The sequence below is a fragment of the Mercenaria mercenaria genome, chromosome 10 (assembly GCF_021730395.1).
Source record: "Mercenaria mercenaria strain notata chromosome 10, MADL_Memer_1, whole genome shotgun sequence".
NCBI classification, from domain to species: Eukaryota; Metazoa; Mollusca; class Bivalvia; order Venerida; family Veneridae; genus Mercenaria; species Mercenaria mercenaria.
In genome coordinates, this window is record NC_069370.1 from 28,478,430 (window position 1) to 28,493,295 (window position 14,866).

Consider the following 14,866-nt stretch of genomic DNA (forward strand, 5'->3'; position numbering starts at 1 on the left):
CCGGTGTAGAAAAAACTACCAAAACACGTTCCATTCCATGATCCTTAACACATTATATGTACCATTGCAACGTATTTTGTCGCTACCAAAACTCGGCCGAATTTTGGTAGTGACGCGTTGCTACCATTTTGAGGTGTAACACACCTTTTTATATATGTGCGTTCTGTGGCAAAGCGTAGATGTATTACGGCCCCCCAAACGGATAATTGAAAAAGGAAATGACAACAGAATAGCGTAGCGCATGTTAATTTCATGTTATAACATCTCCACAATCCCTCCTGGGCTGGGGCAATAACCTAATAACATACCTAATATCAAAGCCCTATGCCCTGTGGAATTTAAAGTTATTATTGTAAAATGCTAAGTACGTGTTAGTATTTTTATATTTGGAGAAGTAGCATTAAAAGTGTAAAGCGTCCCCGAGGAGTGCGTGTATGTGTTTTGTTTTTGTTGTTTTAGAAATATGATGTAATTCTTCAAAATAAAGAACCTTTGGCAATGGCGGCACGAATTAAACGTCTACGAGTTGCCATAACGAATACAAATTTAGCCACTTGAGAAATCTAGCCAATTGCTATATAACAAAATACTAGTCCAGCTTTACTAGTTATTACTTCAGCTCAAAGTTGAAGGACCAACGTTGAACGTGAGATTAGACAATCTTTAGTTGTGACATAAATAAGTTAGACAGAGACAGAATAGAAATCTACAGTATACATACAGATAATGAATATTAGCTACATAAACAAACGAATATGTAATATACATACTAATAATGAATATTAGCTACATAAACAAATGAATCTACAATATACAGAAAGTGAAAATTAGCTACATAAACAAACGAATCTGTAATATACATACTAATAATGAATATTAGCTACATAAACAAATGAATCTACAATACACAGAAAATGAATATTAGCTACATAAACAAACGAATCTACAATATACAGATAATGAATAGCTATACAAACAAACGAATCTACAATATACATACAGATAATGAATATTAGCTACATAAACAAACGAATCTACAATATACAAATAATGAATAGCTACATAAACAAACGAATCTACAATATACATACAGATAATGAATAGCTACATAAACAAACGAATCTACAATATACAGATAATGAATAGCTACATAAACAAACGAATCTACAATATACATACAGATAATGAATAGCTACATAAACAAACGAATCTACAATATACATACAGATAATGAATAGCTACATAAACAAACGAATCTACAATATACATACAGATAATGATTAGCTACATAAACAAACAAATCTACAATATACAGATAATGAATAGCTACATAAACAAACGAAAAAGACAGGATGATCGTAGTTCGTGGTTTTATTTTTGGTCTTGCTACATATTTGTTAAAGGATACAAGTACTTGTAATAAAAATTGTGCACAACCTCATTAATATGTCACATATATTTAATAGATATGGTAACTGAAAAGGACATATGAAAATTATGCAAGCAAACAAATATTTGTAAATCTAATTGATTTTTTTCATCTGATTTGAATATTGCGATACGCAGATATTGGCTTGCACATTGTAGAACGAGTCTACCTTCCCATCACGATCTGAAAAGAAGATATCGTAGCATTTACTGACAATATCATATAATCACCAGTCTAAATAGTTTGATTAAATATAAGACATTTTTATTAATATTCACCAAAAGCTACATGCATTTTTCCTAGTAATAGATTTTTAACAACCATCCTCCGTTACGAACTTTTTTTTCATATTAAACTGTACACTGTGAATATTTCGCAACACGTGCACGTCTGGGTTTTACGGAAGTAACACCATCAGGTGTGCAGTGAACTATAAATTTATCATTAACATCAAAATGACATAATGTTTGTAAATCTGCCAAAACCAACAAAATCAAAATATTACGTGCAACGACAATATATCAAAAGTAAAGAAAATATTACCTAGATTTTTATCTGTTCTTCAAAGACAGCAAGGAGTAACATTATGGTAGCCCCAATGATGATTCCAACATTGTTAAATATAAAGTTCAAAATGGGTTTCTCCTTATCCTTCTCAAGCAACTGTGGGAGCTAAAAGAACAATGTCACATTTACTGATCCATATTATCTTACACTGGTTGAAATTATTGCTTATGTCGGCCGCAATAGATAAATTAAGTCACTTTATTTCTTTTCTATCTGAAAAGCAGCACTGATCAGTACATTTATTAATTACTAAGGCTTTTGATACAAAATGAAGAGGTAAAACGTGTGGATAATTTTTCGTTCCTTAACATAAAAGAAATGTATTCAATAAGTAGAAAAATAAGAGGGTCATGATGACCCTGGGTCGCTGACCTGGGTTATATGGGCTACATGTTTCAAATGTTAAACTGATGCTAAAATATTAAGAAAGTAGGTCAGGAGGTCAAGGTCACAGTCGGGTGACCCTTATCACTTGGGGTCATCAGGTAATTATAATTAAACAGTCTAGGAAATATGATCCGATAATTTTTGAAGTATTTTTTCCTATATAACCCATATAACAAGTGACCCCCAGGGCAGGGCCTCTTTTCACCCCAGGGGTATATTTGAACAATTTTGGTAGTAGACCACTAGGCAATACAACGTACCAAATATCAAAATGTAAAACTCAGGACCCCAGGGGCAGGGCCTCTTTTCACCCCAGGGTATTAATTTGAACCATCTTGGTAGAGGACCACCAGGCAATGCTACATACCAAATATCAAAGGGCTATGTCTTGTGGTTTAAGATGATTTTTAAAGTTTTTTCCTATACAAGTCTATGTAAAACTTGAGACCCCCGGGGCGGGGCCACTTTTCACCACAAAGGCATAATTCGAACAATCTTGGTAGAGGACAACTAGATGATGTCACATACTTAATATCAAAGCCCTATGCCCTGTGATTTTTGAAGTTTTTTTTCCTATATAAGTCAATATAAACCATGTGACCCCCGGGGCGGGGCCATATTTGACCCTAGGGGAATAATTTGAACAATCTTGGTAGAGGACCTCTAGATGATGCTACATACCAAATACTAAAGCCATAGGCCATAGTCCCTGTGATTTTGGACAAAAAAAATCAAAGTCTATGCAAACGATGTGACCCCAGGGCGGGGCCATATTTGACCCTAGAGGGATAACTTGAACAATCTTGGTAGAGGACCACTAGAGTGGACGGTGAGCGATCACAATAGCTCACCCTGAGCACATTGTGCTCAGGTGAGCTAAAATGCATCAATAAATAATAATCGAGTATGAATATAGTTTACATACATTGTTCTGCATTTCAGTTATATAATGAACCCTCAATTACCATAATCAGTTTTTTCCTATACAAGTCTATGTAAAACTTGAGATCCCCGGGGCGGGGCCTCTTTTCACCCTGGAGGCATAATTCGAACAATCTTGGTAGAGGACAACTAGATGATGTCACATACCTAATATCAAAGCCCTATGCCCTGTGGTTTTTGAAAGAAGATTTTCAAAGTTTTTTTCCTATATAAGTCAATATAAACCATGTGACCCCCGGGGCTGGGCCATATTTGACCCTAGGGGGATAATTTGAACAATCTTGGTAGAAGGCTACTAGATATGTTTCATACCAAATATCAATGCCCTAGGCCCAGTGGTTTTGGACAAGAAGATTTTTTAAGTTTTTCCCTATATAAATCTATGTAAACCATGTGACCCCCACCCCCACCCCCCCCCTCCCCGCTCCCAGGGCGGGGCCATATTTGACCCTAGGGGGATAATTTGAACAATCTTGGTAAAGGACTATTAGATGATGCCACATATCAAAGCCCTAGCTACTGTGGTTTTGGACAAGAAGATTTTTAAAGTTTTTCCTTTCGGTTGCCATGACAACCAGAGTTCTGTATGGAATTCATTTCTTTGACTAATGAATAGACTTGTATAGGGAAAAAAATTAAAAATCTTCTTGTCTTAAAGTTCAAGGCTTAAGCCTTTGATATTTGGTATGTAGCATTGCCAAGTGGTTCTCTAACATGATTGTTCAAATTATGCCCCTGGGATGAAGAGGCTACGCCCCGGGGGTCACTTGTATATGAGTTATACAGGAAAAAATACTTCAAAAATTATCTGTTCATATTTTCTAGATTTTTTTATTATAATTACCTGATGACCCCGAGTAATTAGGGGTCACTTGACTGTGACCTTGACCTACTGACCTACTTTCTTGTTTTTAAGATACAGCCTTGAAATTTGATGACATGTACAGTTTTGCACACCGATCGTGACGCACAGAATTTGGACCACGTTAACTCGATAGGATTCAATACTATCTAGTCTAGCCTGACCTACTGACCTACTTTCTTGTTTGAAGCTCTGCAAAGAGATTTGTATTGTATAATTTTAACATATTTCAGTACTATCTTGAAGATCTTTACCATGCCCTTCTCACCTAGTTTTTAAGCTTAGCAAGAAATTTGTTCAAGCAAGCAATTAAACTCAGGTGAGCGATATAAGGCCATCATGGCCCTCTTGTTTTGATAAATACCATTCAATTGACAAATGGAAGGTAAACAAAATGCTGTGCAAGTGATGGTGGAATAGGGTTAAATTTGCTAATTGGCTTCATATGTAAAAATGTTGGATTTTTTCTACAAAATAAAAATGACAAGTGCATTGCTGTGTATTGTTATCAATAAAGAGAAGACAGCTGTTCAATTTCCGTTCCTGAAAGCCATAATTTTTGAACAATAGTTTTCTATGTAATTCAGTAACACACATTCATAAACATGTGAAAACTTCCCGCCTTATGTCGAATGATACGTTGAGAGTGTGACTCATACAACTGCTCTTACATGATTAGCTCTCAAATAAACTTGAGGTAAATTCAAATCTTGTAGCAGACAACCCATATTTTTTCTGGAAAGAACACTTCTAGACACTCATTCAACATAATATTTTTCACAACTTATAACAATGGTGCTGAAGAAGACTTGTGCAAAATTTTAAAAAGATCTGTGCTCTAACTTCTTTCAAATTTTGATATAAACCTCTGCTGTTTCTTGCTCACTGTATACAAAAAGTGTGGCCATTTCTCTATCTGAATCCTTTTTATATTTCTTCCCCGGCCTTTAACAATAAGTAATAATCCATACGCTTACCATATCTACAAGAGATATATACAGGAACATTCCGGCTGTGACGGCAAATATCCAGTTCCTGACTTCTGGGTTCGTTGACACAGCCAAACCAACATATAATCCCACCATCGCCGTCAGCGAGGACACAAAATTGAAAACCAATGCACGAGTAAAGGATAGCCCACTAGTGAGTAAGATCGCAAAATCACCTGTAATTAATGAAACAAACGACTGCTAACTGGAGTACTGATGACCTTTACAAACCATGTGGTTGGTTATTATTACTTCGTAAAGCGAACTAGAACAAATTTTCTCTCCATTGCGAGCTCCAAATACAGAGAGCTTCGAGTCAGTAGACTAGTGATTTAAGCATTTCTGCTTGACATTCATCACTCCAGAAAACTACCACACGTTTTCATGTCCTTTTTACTCATGTAATGACCTATTCTATAAAACTACTTTTAAGAAAATGTATATAGTTAATGGTGAATGAAATATATATATTAAAGTGAGCAACAATCCATATGAACTGAAATACAGCTATTCAAATACGCTTTTAAATGAATCTGAAACATTTACCTAGTTCATGTGGAAACTCATGACAGAATATAGCTATGCTTGTTGAAACACCCAAATTTATACTTTCTGTAAAGGCTGCACCTATTGCAAGCCCATCGGCAAAATTATGCACAGCATCGCCGATCACTACCATAATAGCTACTGGAGGCATCTCTGTAAAACAAGAACATGCAACTACATGTATAATATATTCAAGATACATAACTTATTCAACATTTAGATACAATATCAACTGGGAAAACGGAAATGTTCTTTAGAAAGATGCGGATAAGATATGCAAATGAATTATAGATAATTTAAAAGAAATTATACGTTTATAACAATAATGGAAGACAAAAAGATAGATTAATCGAGGTTTGTAGAAAAGACGAAATATATTGTATATGTTTTGCCTATATGAATGTAATTAAAACAGAATGCGCAAATTCATTTACAGAAAAGAAAAAAAACAGCAGTAACTAATTTTCGCAAGGAAATAAAACTTAAACTATATTCAGCAGTAAGTGAAACAGTAAGGTTAGTTTAACTGAGGTTGATGTTTTCTTAAACAATAACAGACAATAACGTTAATTCTGCTTACATTTTACTAGTTAACTTACGAGCGTATATCCATATACATAAACATAAACATAAAGAATGATATAGATATTTAAAATATGGATATTCAAGGTAAAGTTTCTTACAAAATCAAAGCCCAACACTTACAAGCAAATATTCTGAGCCTTATCATGTTTGTACAATGTATATCCAAGAAATATTTAACTTAATAACAGTATTTTGTTAAACCATATTCCCAGCAAATATTACCTAGAATAACACATACAAAACTAATGAAATGACATGTAGAGCTAGTAAACTGAGGCAATTTTTAAATGGATTTTTCTTAATTTCTTTAAGACCGCCTATAGATATACCTTCAAAATCGTGTTTTATAAAAAGAATTTTATGCAACATCTTGTATCATCATCGACTTGTATGTATTCTGAATCCGTATCAGCGTTGTCGGTTGGTTTGACGGCATACGGCTTTAGACAAAAAGTAGTTCGTCAAAACGTTCGACTAAGGTAATAAGGAATCAGAAAAATAAACAAGATTTGTTAATAAGTATTAAAACAGAAGTTACACTAGTGCATTGATCTTGTCGAATTGTATCATGCCTCGTTGGTTATATAACTTTTTTTATTATATACAGATTGTATTTCAGAAGTAAATTTAAACAGGCAGAATTAATCCGTATTGTACCTTTTGTATTTTATGTTGCCGGACTACTTTTATTTAATACGCACGGCCTGACACAGTTCTATAAAAAGCGCACACGAACACTTAATTCATTCCTACTTTAACATCGATAAACATTTAAGATTTCGTTCAATAACAAAACAACAAACAAAAAGTTGGAGGTGTATAATAAAAGGGTCATTACAACAGTAGCTAGATCTGAGATTTGTGCATTGTGCACGGACGGATTACACTCGGCATTTACGCGCCTCGTGAGATCGATTCTTGCAAATACCACTCTAGCCGAATACAGCATCACATATCGAGCTATTGTTATAATAACCCTGTCCTTCAGAATTCATGCGATACGAAACGTACCACTACCAACGAAAAATGATACAATCCGTCTGGATCAACACATTAGTATCGTATTCACTATAAGAGGTGAAAGATGCTGTTTGCATCAGAAGTGGTAAGTAACCTTTAACATCAACGAAGGAAAGAATGGATCTGTAGCGGCAGAAGCATAAATAACAAAATACTCCATTTAAAGCATTGCATGTAAATGTTTCTTCCTTTCCGCGGAAATCGTTGTATTACATAACGTGTACAAAACCTTAGATTTACGAAACAAAAAGTAGAACCTAATAAACAAACTGTCATTTAAAATGCTTCATGGCTATTACACACGGGGAAGGAACTGTTACACAGGACTCGGTTATGGAGGATATCATGTTACACAGTAAGGATGCTGCTGCTACAGTTTTCCCAGATAACATTACAGCATATGAAGGATAATAATCGCTGGCGGTGGTTTGTTCAAAAAAGAAATGTCAAAAATGATCTCTTTTTTGCAAAAATATAAATAATGTATTTCTAGATCAATGGTATGTACGTCATTTGAGACTAATTCGAAATTTTGATATAAAATTATCAAAAAGGAATTGATTAAGAGATATTTCAACCATATTTTATGCTCATTTGCAACGATAAAAACCTCCTACAGGCATGCACTTATAATTTGAGGTAGAAAACTTACTGTGCGTCTAATTTACTTATAAGATGTGACACAAACTTGAAAGCTTTTCGCCTCGGTACAGACCTCAGGAAAATAACGTCTTATTTTCTATCTATCTACATTGTAGATAGTTCAATATAATTTCGATAAATGGGATATATTAGTGAATCTTTTAGAGTCACTAGTGTCAGACAACAGTAGAAAAAAAACAAAAGAAAAATGTATTTGTGCACATCTTACACCATACTTCTAAATGGATGCGTCTAAATGTATTGCAGGATAAGACATGATTGTTATGGGCGCCGTTTTACTATTTTATAGGCATTTTTTGATATCAAAAATCATTTCTTGATATTAGAAATTCGATTTCTTGATATCAAAAAATCAGTCACATTTTTTGATATCAGAATTTCAAGAATTCATTTTCTGATATCAAGAAATCTATTTTCTGATATCAAAAATTCGATTGTTTGATATCAGGAATTCATTTTCTGATATCCAGAAATGCTGTCCATTTTTTATATATTAAAAAAATAGAAATTTTGATACCAGGAAATGAATTTTTAATATAAAAAGATTGAATTATTGATATCAAAAAATCAAGATATTTCTTGCTATCAAGAAATCAAGATATTTCTTGCTATCAAGAAATCAAGATATTTCTTGCTATCAAGAAATCGAATTCTTGATATCAATAAATGATTTTCTGATATCAAAAAATCGACTTCTTGATATCAAGAAACAAATTTCTTGATATAACAAAAATCAAGCCTATTTTTTATATAAAAACTTTGGCACTTCCCGATGTAAATATAAATCGTATAATCCCCGCACTGAATAAGTTAAATAGGGGTTATCCCTAATTGCATGTCTATTTTTAGAAAGGCGGGAATTTTTGATATCAAGAAATACTGGCCATTTTTAATATCAAGAAATCGAATTCTTGTTGTCAAAAAATAGTCCGTTTTTCAAGATATCAAGAAACGGTTTTCTGATATCAAGGAATCGAATTCCGAAAACTCATTTCTTGATATAAAAAATTGATTTTTTTTATATCAGGAATTCATTAAATTCACTTCCTGATATCAAAAATTTAATTTTTATATAAAAAAATGGACAGAATTTCTTTATATCAAAAAATGAATTCCTGATATCAAAAAATCGAATTTTTGATATAAAAAAATCATTTATTGACAGCAAAAATTCGATTTTTTTTTATATCAAAAAATGGACAGCATTTCTTGATATCGAGAAATGAATTCCCGATATCAAAAAATCGATTTTTTTATATCAAGAAATTCATTTTTTGATATCAAGATATCAGAAATTCGATTTCTTGATATCAAGAATCATTTCATTCAAATGCTTAGAAAATAGTAAAACGGCGCCCCATATGATTTCTCTTATAATACTGATAAGAGCCAGTAGCCGAACTTCACTATCGTAAGGCTTGTCAGTTTCTGAAAATAAATATTTTTAAATAACGGTATGATTCGCTTACATGCCTGTTCGGGATATACTTATAAGTACTGCAATCTTTTCATACATTTTGACGCTGGATTTTTGCTTTAATTGGGGACACGGTGATAGTCCTGTTCATGGGACACATCGTTTTGCTTGCTTGCATTCTATTCTTCCAAATGATCTTCCCATAGATTTTATTTGTCTTCAAAGTCTAAAAATCTTCCTCAGTTAGTCTTTTCTTCCTCAACTGATATTGTTTGTATAGAATCTTTTTATGTATAAAGTTTCCGGCCATAAACACACGTTTTAATTGCATTTTAGACAAAATTGTCTGTTAATCATGTGCGTATCTAAGCAGTATTATAACATTTTTAATATCATAAGAGCCTGCATGTTTAAAAATTTCAATATGAAAATCCATTCGTGTGAAACCTCTGTTCATTGTAATTATTGAAAATATTCACAAGCAACCTTTTCACTGAGGTATAGTCTCAACATATTCTAAGAATGTTGTACACAGTCTGATTGGACATTTCCAAATGTATTAAAAGTAAAAGATATTTTGAAAATTCGAGCATCTATTTCACTAATAAGAAAGCAACACCAATTAACTAGCAACTAACAACATAAAACACATATTGTTTACAATTTGTATCTACAGTTAGTACTACATATAATGTTGTAAGTCCTAAGAACCTGCCAAGATATTACATTTTTGTCAAACAATTCTTATTCAAAATAACAACTTTCACTAAATAGTTCCAGCGTGTTGTTCTACATTTCTAAGAACGTTTCTTTTTTGAAATTGGAATTAAAAGAATGATGAAAACTGATAAATTTTCTGTACAAGAATAAAACATTGTTTAACATGTCCCTTTACCTGTACAAAGCAGGGACGAACTTTACACAACTTACCAGTAAATTTCATTTGCTCTAAAATAGTAGTATATGAACATACATTTGAAGTTTGATATGGAATGAATAAACGCTCAAGTTACGTGTTCTTTCGTAAACTTACTTAATTTACTTAAACACTGATTAAATGTACAGGTATGCCGAGGTATGCCGAGGTACATAATGAAAACAAAGAAAGCAGCAACAACTATCTTGCACAAAAACAACAGCTACTACAACAAGACGATGCAACAACAACTGCTTTTACGGAATACCAGATTTGGTGATTTTCAGAGAAATGTATCCTTCAGCGAAGGAAAATCTGCTTCAGGGATTTTTGAGTTCCAGATATTTGTTACGCAAATAAGTGTTGTAATTAATTTGGCTAGTATAGTGTTTAAACACTTAATTTTCGCGGCAATTTTGCGGTGCTATTGGTGGTCGAGGTACATTGTACGTTACGTACGCTAAAATAAACCATCGCCAATTAGTCAACAGCAAAATTTGGTTGCTCCAAAACATCGAAACAAAATGCAAGTGTCAATTAAGGAAGCGAAACTATGTTTATTTCATCAATAATATTTACAATTTTGACATACTGGCAAGTACTTCAATACTTCTTAATAGAATATTATTTCCACTGAGAGGCAGAAATATCAGGAAACGATTTTTGTACGTGATTAAATATATATTGGAGCTGATTTAGGCAAATAACATAATGCATGTATAGTAAGGTATAAAGAGTTTGTATGTACATAGTAACTTATTATTATTTACGAATAAGTTATCTCTTTCATATTTTCAACATTACTATTCAAATCTACACCAAAATGATACAGGACCAATACATCAGTTGTGCAAAACAGTCAAAATTTGGTGCAGTTATAATGAATACTTTTTCAATCGTGAGACGTGTAGATAAAGTGGTAGATATTTACTTGTATGATTATACTATATGCTTTATAATTGTATAATGTACTAGATAAAGTGTTACATAATACACTTTCATATATTAGTCAGTATGCCAAATGCCAATTAGCCACCTAACCTAAAATTACAGTATGCACAGAATATTTTTGCATAAAAAGGTTCTACAACATGTACCTACACAGAAACTGGATGATGCAACTTTGTCATCATTGAGCATTTTGAAATATACAAGATGGCCACCAAAAATGCAAAATTGACTTATCTCCTAAGTAATAGAAGATTTGGACAGGATTATTAGTGTATATAATATTTTTGTTGCTAGTGGTAACAAAATAAACATTAAATGCATATTTCAAAGAAGGAAAGCATTTGAAAAATCCAAGATGGCTGTCAAAATGGCCGCCAAAACGGAAAATCCCTATATTTTGCATTAGACACTCAAAATGTATAGGTTTTCCTACTGTATACGTTTACTTCTAATAACTGAAAATGTTTATAACACTTTACATATTTCTTCAGTAAATTTATAACAAAAAGATGGATAAATGGATGTTCTTATTCAGAAGCATTACAATTTGAACAAAAAAAAACATATATATGAACATGGTATGATTTGTGATCAGTTTGCTACAAATAACAGTAAGGATACACTCAAGGACTTTAAAATGCCCCATCTGTGCATTTGTAATATTTGATTCAAGAAGATAATCGTAATGCATATGCGTAACAGTTTCTCCTGCGTGATTACTGTTACATATCTACGGTACCTTTCTCCTGCGTGATTACTGTTACATATCTACGGTACCTTTCTCCTGCGTGATTACTGTTACATATCTACGGTACCTTTCTCCTGCGTGATTACTGTTACATATCTACGGTACCTTTCTCCTGCGTGATTACTGTTACATATGCACGGTACCTTTCTCCTGCGTGATTACTGTTACATTTGTACAGTACCTTTCTCCTGCGTGATTACTGTTGCATATGCACGGTTCCTTTCTCCTGCGTGATTACTGTTACATTTGTACAGTACCTTTCTCCTGCGTGATTACTGTTGCATATGCACGGTTCCTTTCTCCTGCGTGATTACTGTTACATTTGTACAGTACCTTTCTCCTGCGTGATTACTGTTGCATATGCACGGTTCCTTTCTCCTGCGTGATTACTGTTACATTTGTACAGTACCTTTCTCCTGCGTGATTACTGTTGCATATGCACGGTACCTTTCTCCTGCGTGATTACTGTTACATTTGTACAGTACCTTTCTCCTGCGTGATTACTGTTACATATCTACGGTACCTTTCTCCTGCGTGATTACTGTTACATATCTACGGTACCTTTCTCCTGCGTGATTACTGTTACATTTGTACGGTACCTTTCTCCTGCGTGATTACTGTTACATATCTACGGTAACTTTCTCCTGCGTGATTACTGTTACATTTGTACAGTACCTTTCTCCTGCGTGATTAATGTTACATTTGTACAGTACCTTTCTCCTGCGTGATTACTGTTACATATCTACAGTACCTTTCTCCTGCGTGATTAATGTTACATTTGTACAGTACCTTTCTCCTGCGTGATTAATGTTACATTTGTACAGTACCTTTCTCCTGCGTGATTACTGTTACATATCTACAGTACCTTTCTCCTGCGTGATTAATGTTACATTTGTACAGTACCTTTCTCCTGCGTGATTACTGTTACATATCTACGGTAACCTTTCTCCTGCGTGATTACTGTTACATTTGTACAGTACCTTTCTCCTGCGTGATTAATGTTACATTTGTACAGTACCTTTCTCCTGCGTGATTACTGTTACATATCTACAGTACCTTTCTCCTGCGTGATTAATGTTACATTTGTACAGTACCTTTCTCCTGCGTGATTACTGTTACATATGCACGGTACCTTTCTCCTGCGTGATTACTGTTACATTTGTACAGTACCTTTCTCCTGCGTGATTAATGTTACATATGTTCGGTACCTTTCTCCTGCGTGATTACTGTTGCATATGCACGGTTCCTTTCTCCTGCGTGATTACTGTTACATTTGTACAGTACCTTTCTCCTGCGTGATTACTGTTACATATGCACGGTTCCTTTCTCCTGCGTGATTACTGTTACATATGTACGGTACCTTTCTCCTGCGTGATTACTGTTACATATCTACGGTACCTTTCTCCTGCGTGATTACTGTTACATATGCTACGGTACCTTTCTCCTGCGTGATTACTGTTACATATCTACAGTACCTTTCTCCTGCGTGATTAATGTTACATATGTTCGGTACCTTTCTCCTGCGTGATTACTGTTACATATCTACGGTACCTTTCTCCTGCGTGATTACTGTTACATATGTACGGTACCTTTCTCCTGCGTGATTATGTTAATATTAGTACTTCCCTGCGTGATTAATGTAATATGTTCGCGTCTCTGCGTGATTACTGTTACATATCTACGGTAACTTTCTCCTGCGTGATTACTGTTACATATCTACGGTAACTTTCTCCTGCGTGATTACTGTTACATATGTACGGTACCTTTCTACTGCGTAATTAATGTTATATAATTATGATACGTTTCTGCTGCGTGATTAATGTAAACGATGCCTTTCCGCGTCTGCTGCGTGACCAATGTTAAATATTTCCGAGTACCTTTCTCCTGTGTGAGTAATGTTAATTCTAACACGACCAGCAAATGACCTATATACACATAGGTGAAAATCAATCAACAACCCGTGCAAAGTAGTGACGTCATCCTCTATGTATAGAATGATTCAGGTGCGTAGCACGGTGTAGTTCATGTCATAAAATGTAGTTACAATTTTTTCTAACACTGTTGATACTAGTAGGTCGTGTTAGAATCGAAATAACAAGTTCCCAAGTGTGATTTATCGTAGAATAACCAGAGTTATTCGTTCTTATGCGAAACAATATATCACGAAGGCCTACGGCCTTCGTGATATATTTTTACGCACAAGAACTCAAAACACGGGTTATTCTATGATAAACCACGCTTGGGAACTTATTATTTCTTAAATATTACAAATGCCCATCTGCTGACTTATGTTATATATTTATGATAACTTACGTCAGAAAAAATCGTTGATACCGTTACACTAATGTTGTTTATACAAAAATAAAAGCGCTTTTCTTTCCATTCAGAATATATAGCGAATGTAAATATATCTAATTAATATTTATATAGTGTATGAATTTCTCCATAATGCCATTTCTTATACGAATGTTACTCACTAGCACTTGTTTCTTTTTCCTGTCTGTCTGCTCCATCGTAATGTGGAAGATTTGCGTTCGAACCATATCCATTTTCGCTAGCATACTAAAAACAATATTTCATCAGTAACTTGTTCTCTCTTACGTAAAAAAACAATGACATACACGTAGTTAATCAAACTTTAAACTAATACTGGTATCCAAAATAAGAATAATTATTTTGTAGCCAAGACATGCTCTCACAAACCTATTTCTGAGAATTGTTTTAACTTATATTTTTATGTAATTTTCACAATTTATGCACAAGCATTCGAATGCTACATTGCACAAAATAAATTCATATTTCAACCGAAGTTCGGATATTGTGGCCAACAACATTTTGTATGTT

General features: G+C 33.8%; 1 protein-coding gene across 2 annotated transcripts in view; it reads right to left on the reverse strand.

Annotated features, from left to right (window-relative positions):
• Positions 1–1,353: 1,353 nt before the first annotated feature.
• The window catches only part of LOC123559580 (zinc transporter ZIP12-like), a 52,367-nt gene continuing 38,854 nt past the window's right edge, over positions 1,354–14,866 (reverse strand). The window contains exons 11-16 of one of the 2 annotated variants that reach the window (XM_045351520.2): positions 14,500–14,584; positions 10,338–10,355; positions 5,723–5,875; positions 5,165–5,352; positions 1,973–2,101; positions 1,354–1,612 (exon numbers count right to left, since the gene is read on the reverse strand). In XM_045351520.2, the coding sequence (XP_045207455.2) occupies positions 1,973–2,101; positions 5,165–5,352; positions 5,723–5,875; positions 10,338–10,355; positions 14,500–14,584 (573 nt within the window). In that variant the 3' untranslated portion in view covers positions 1,354–1,612. The remainder of the gene's footprint in view (positions 1,613–1,972; positions 2,102–5,164; positions 5,353–5,722; positions 5,876–10,337; positions 10,356–14,499; positions 14,585–14,866) is intronic. The other variant, XM_045351521.2, reaches the window with a different exon arrangement.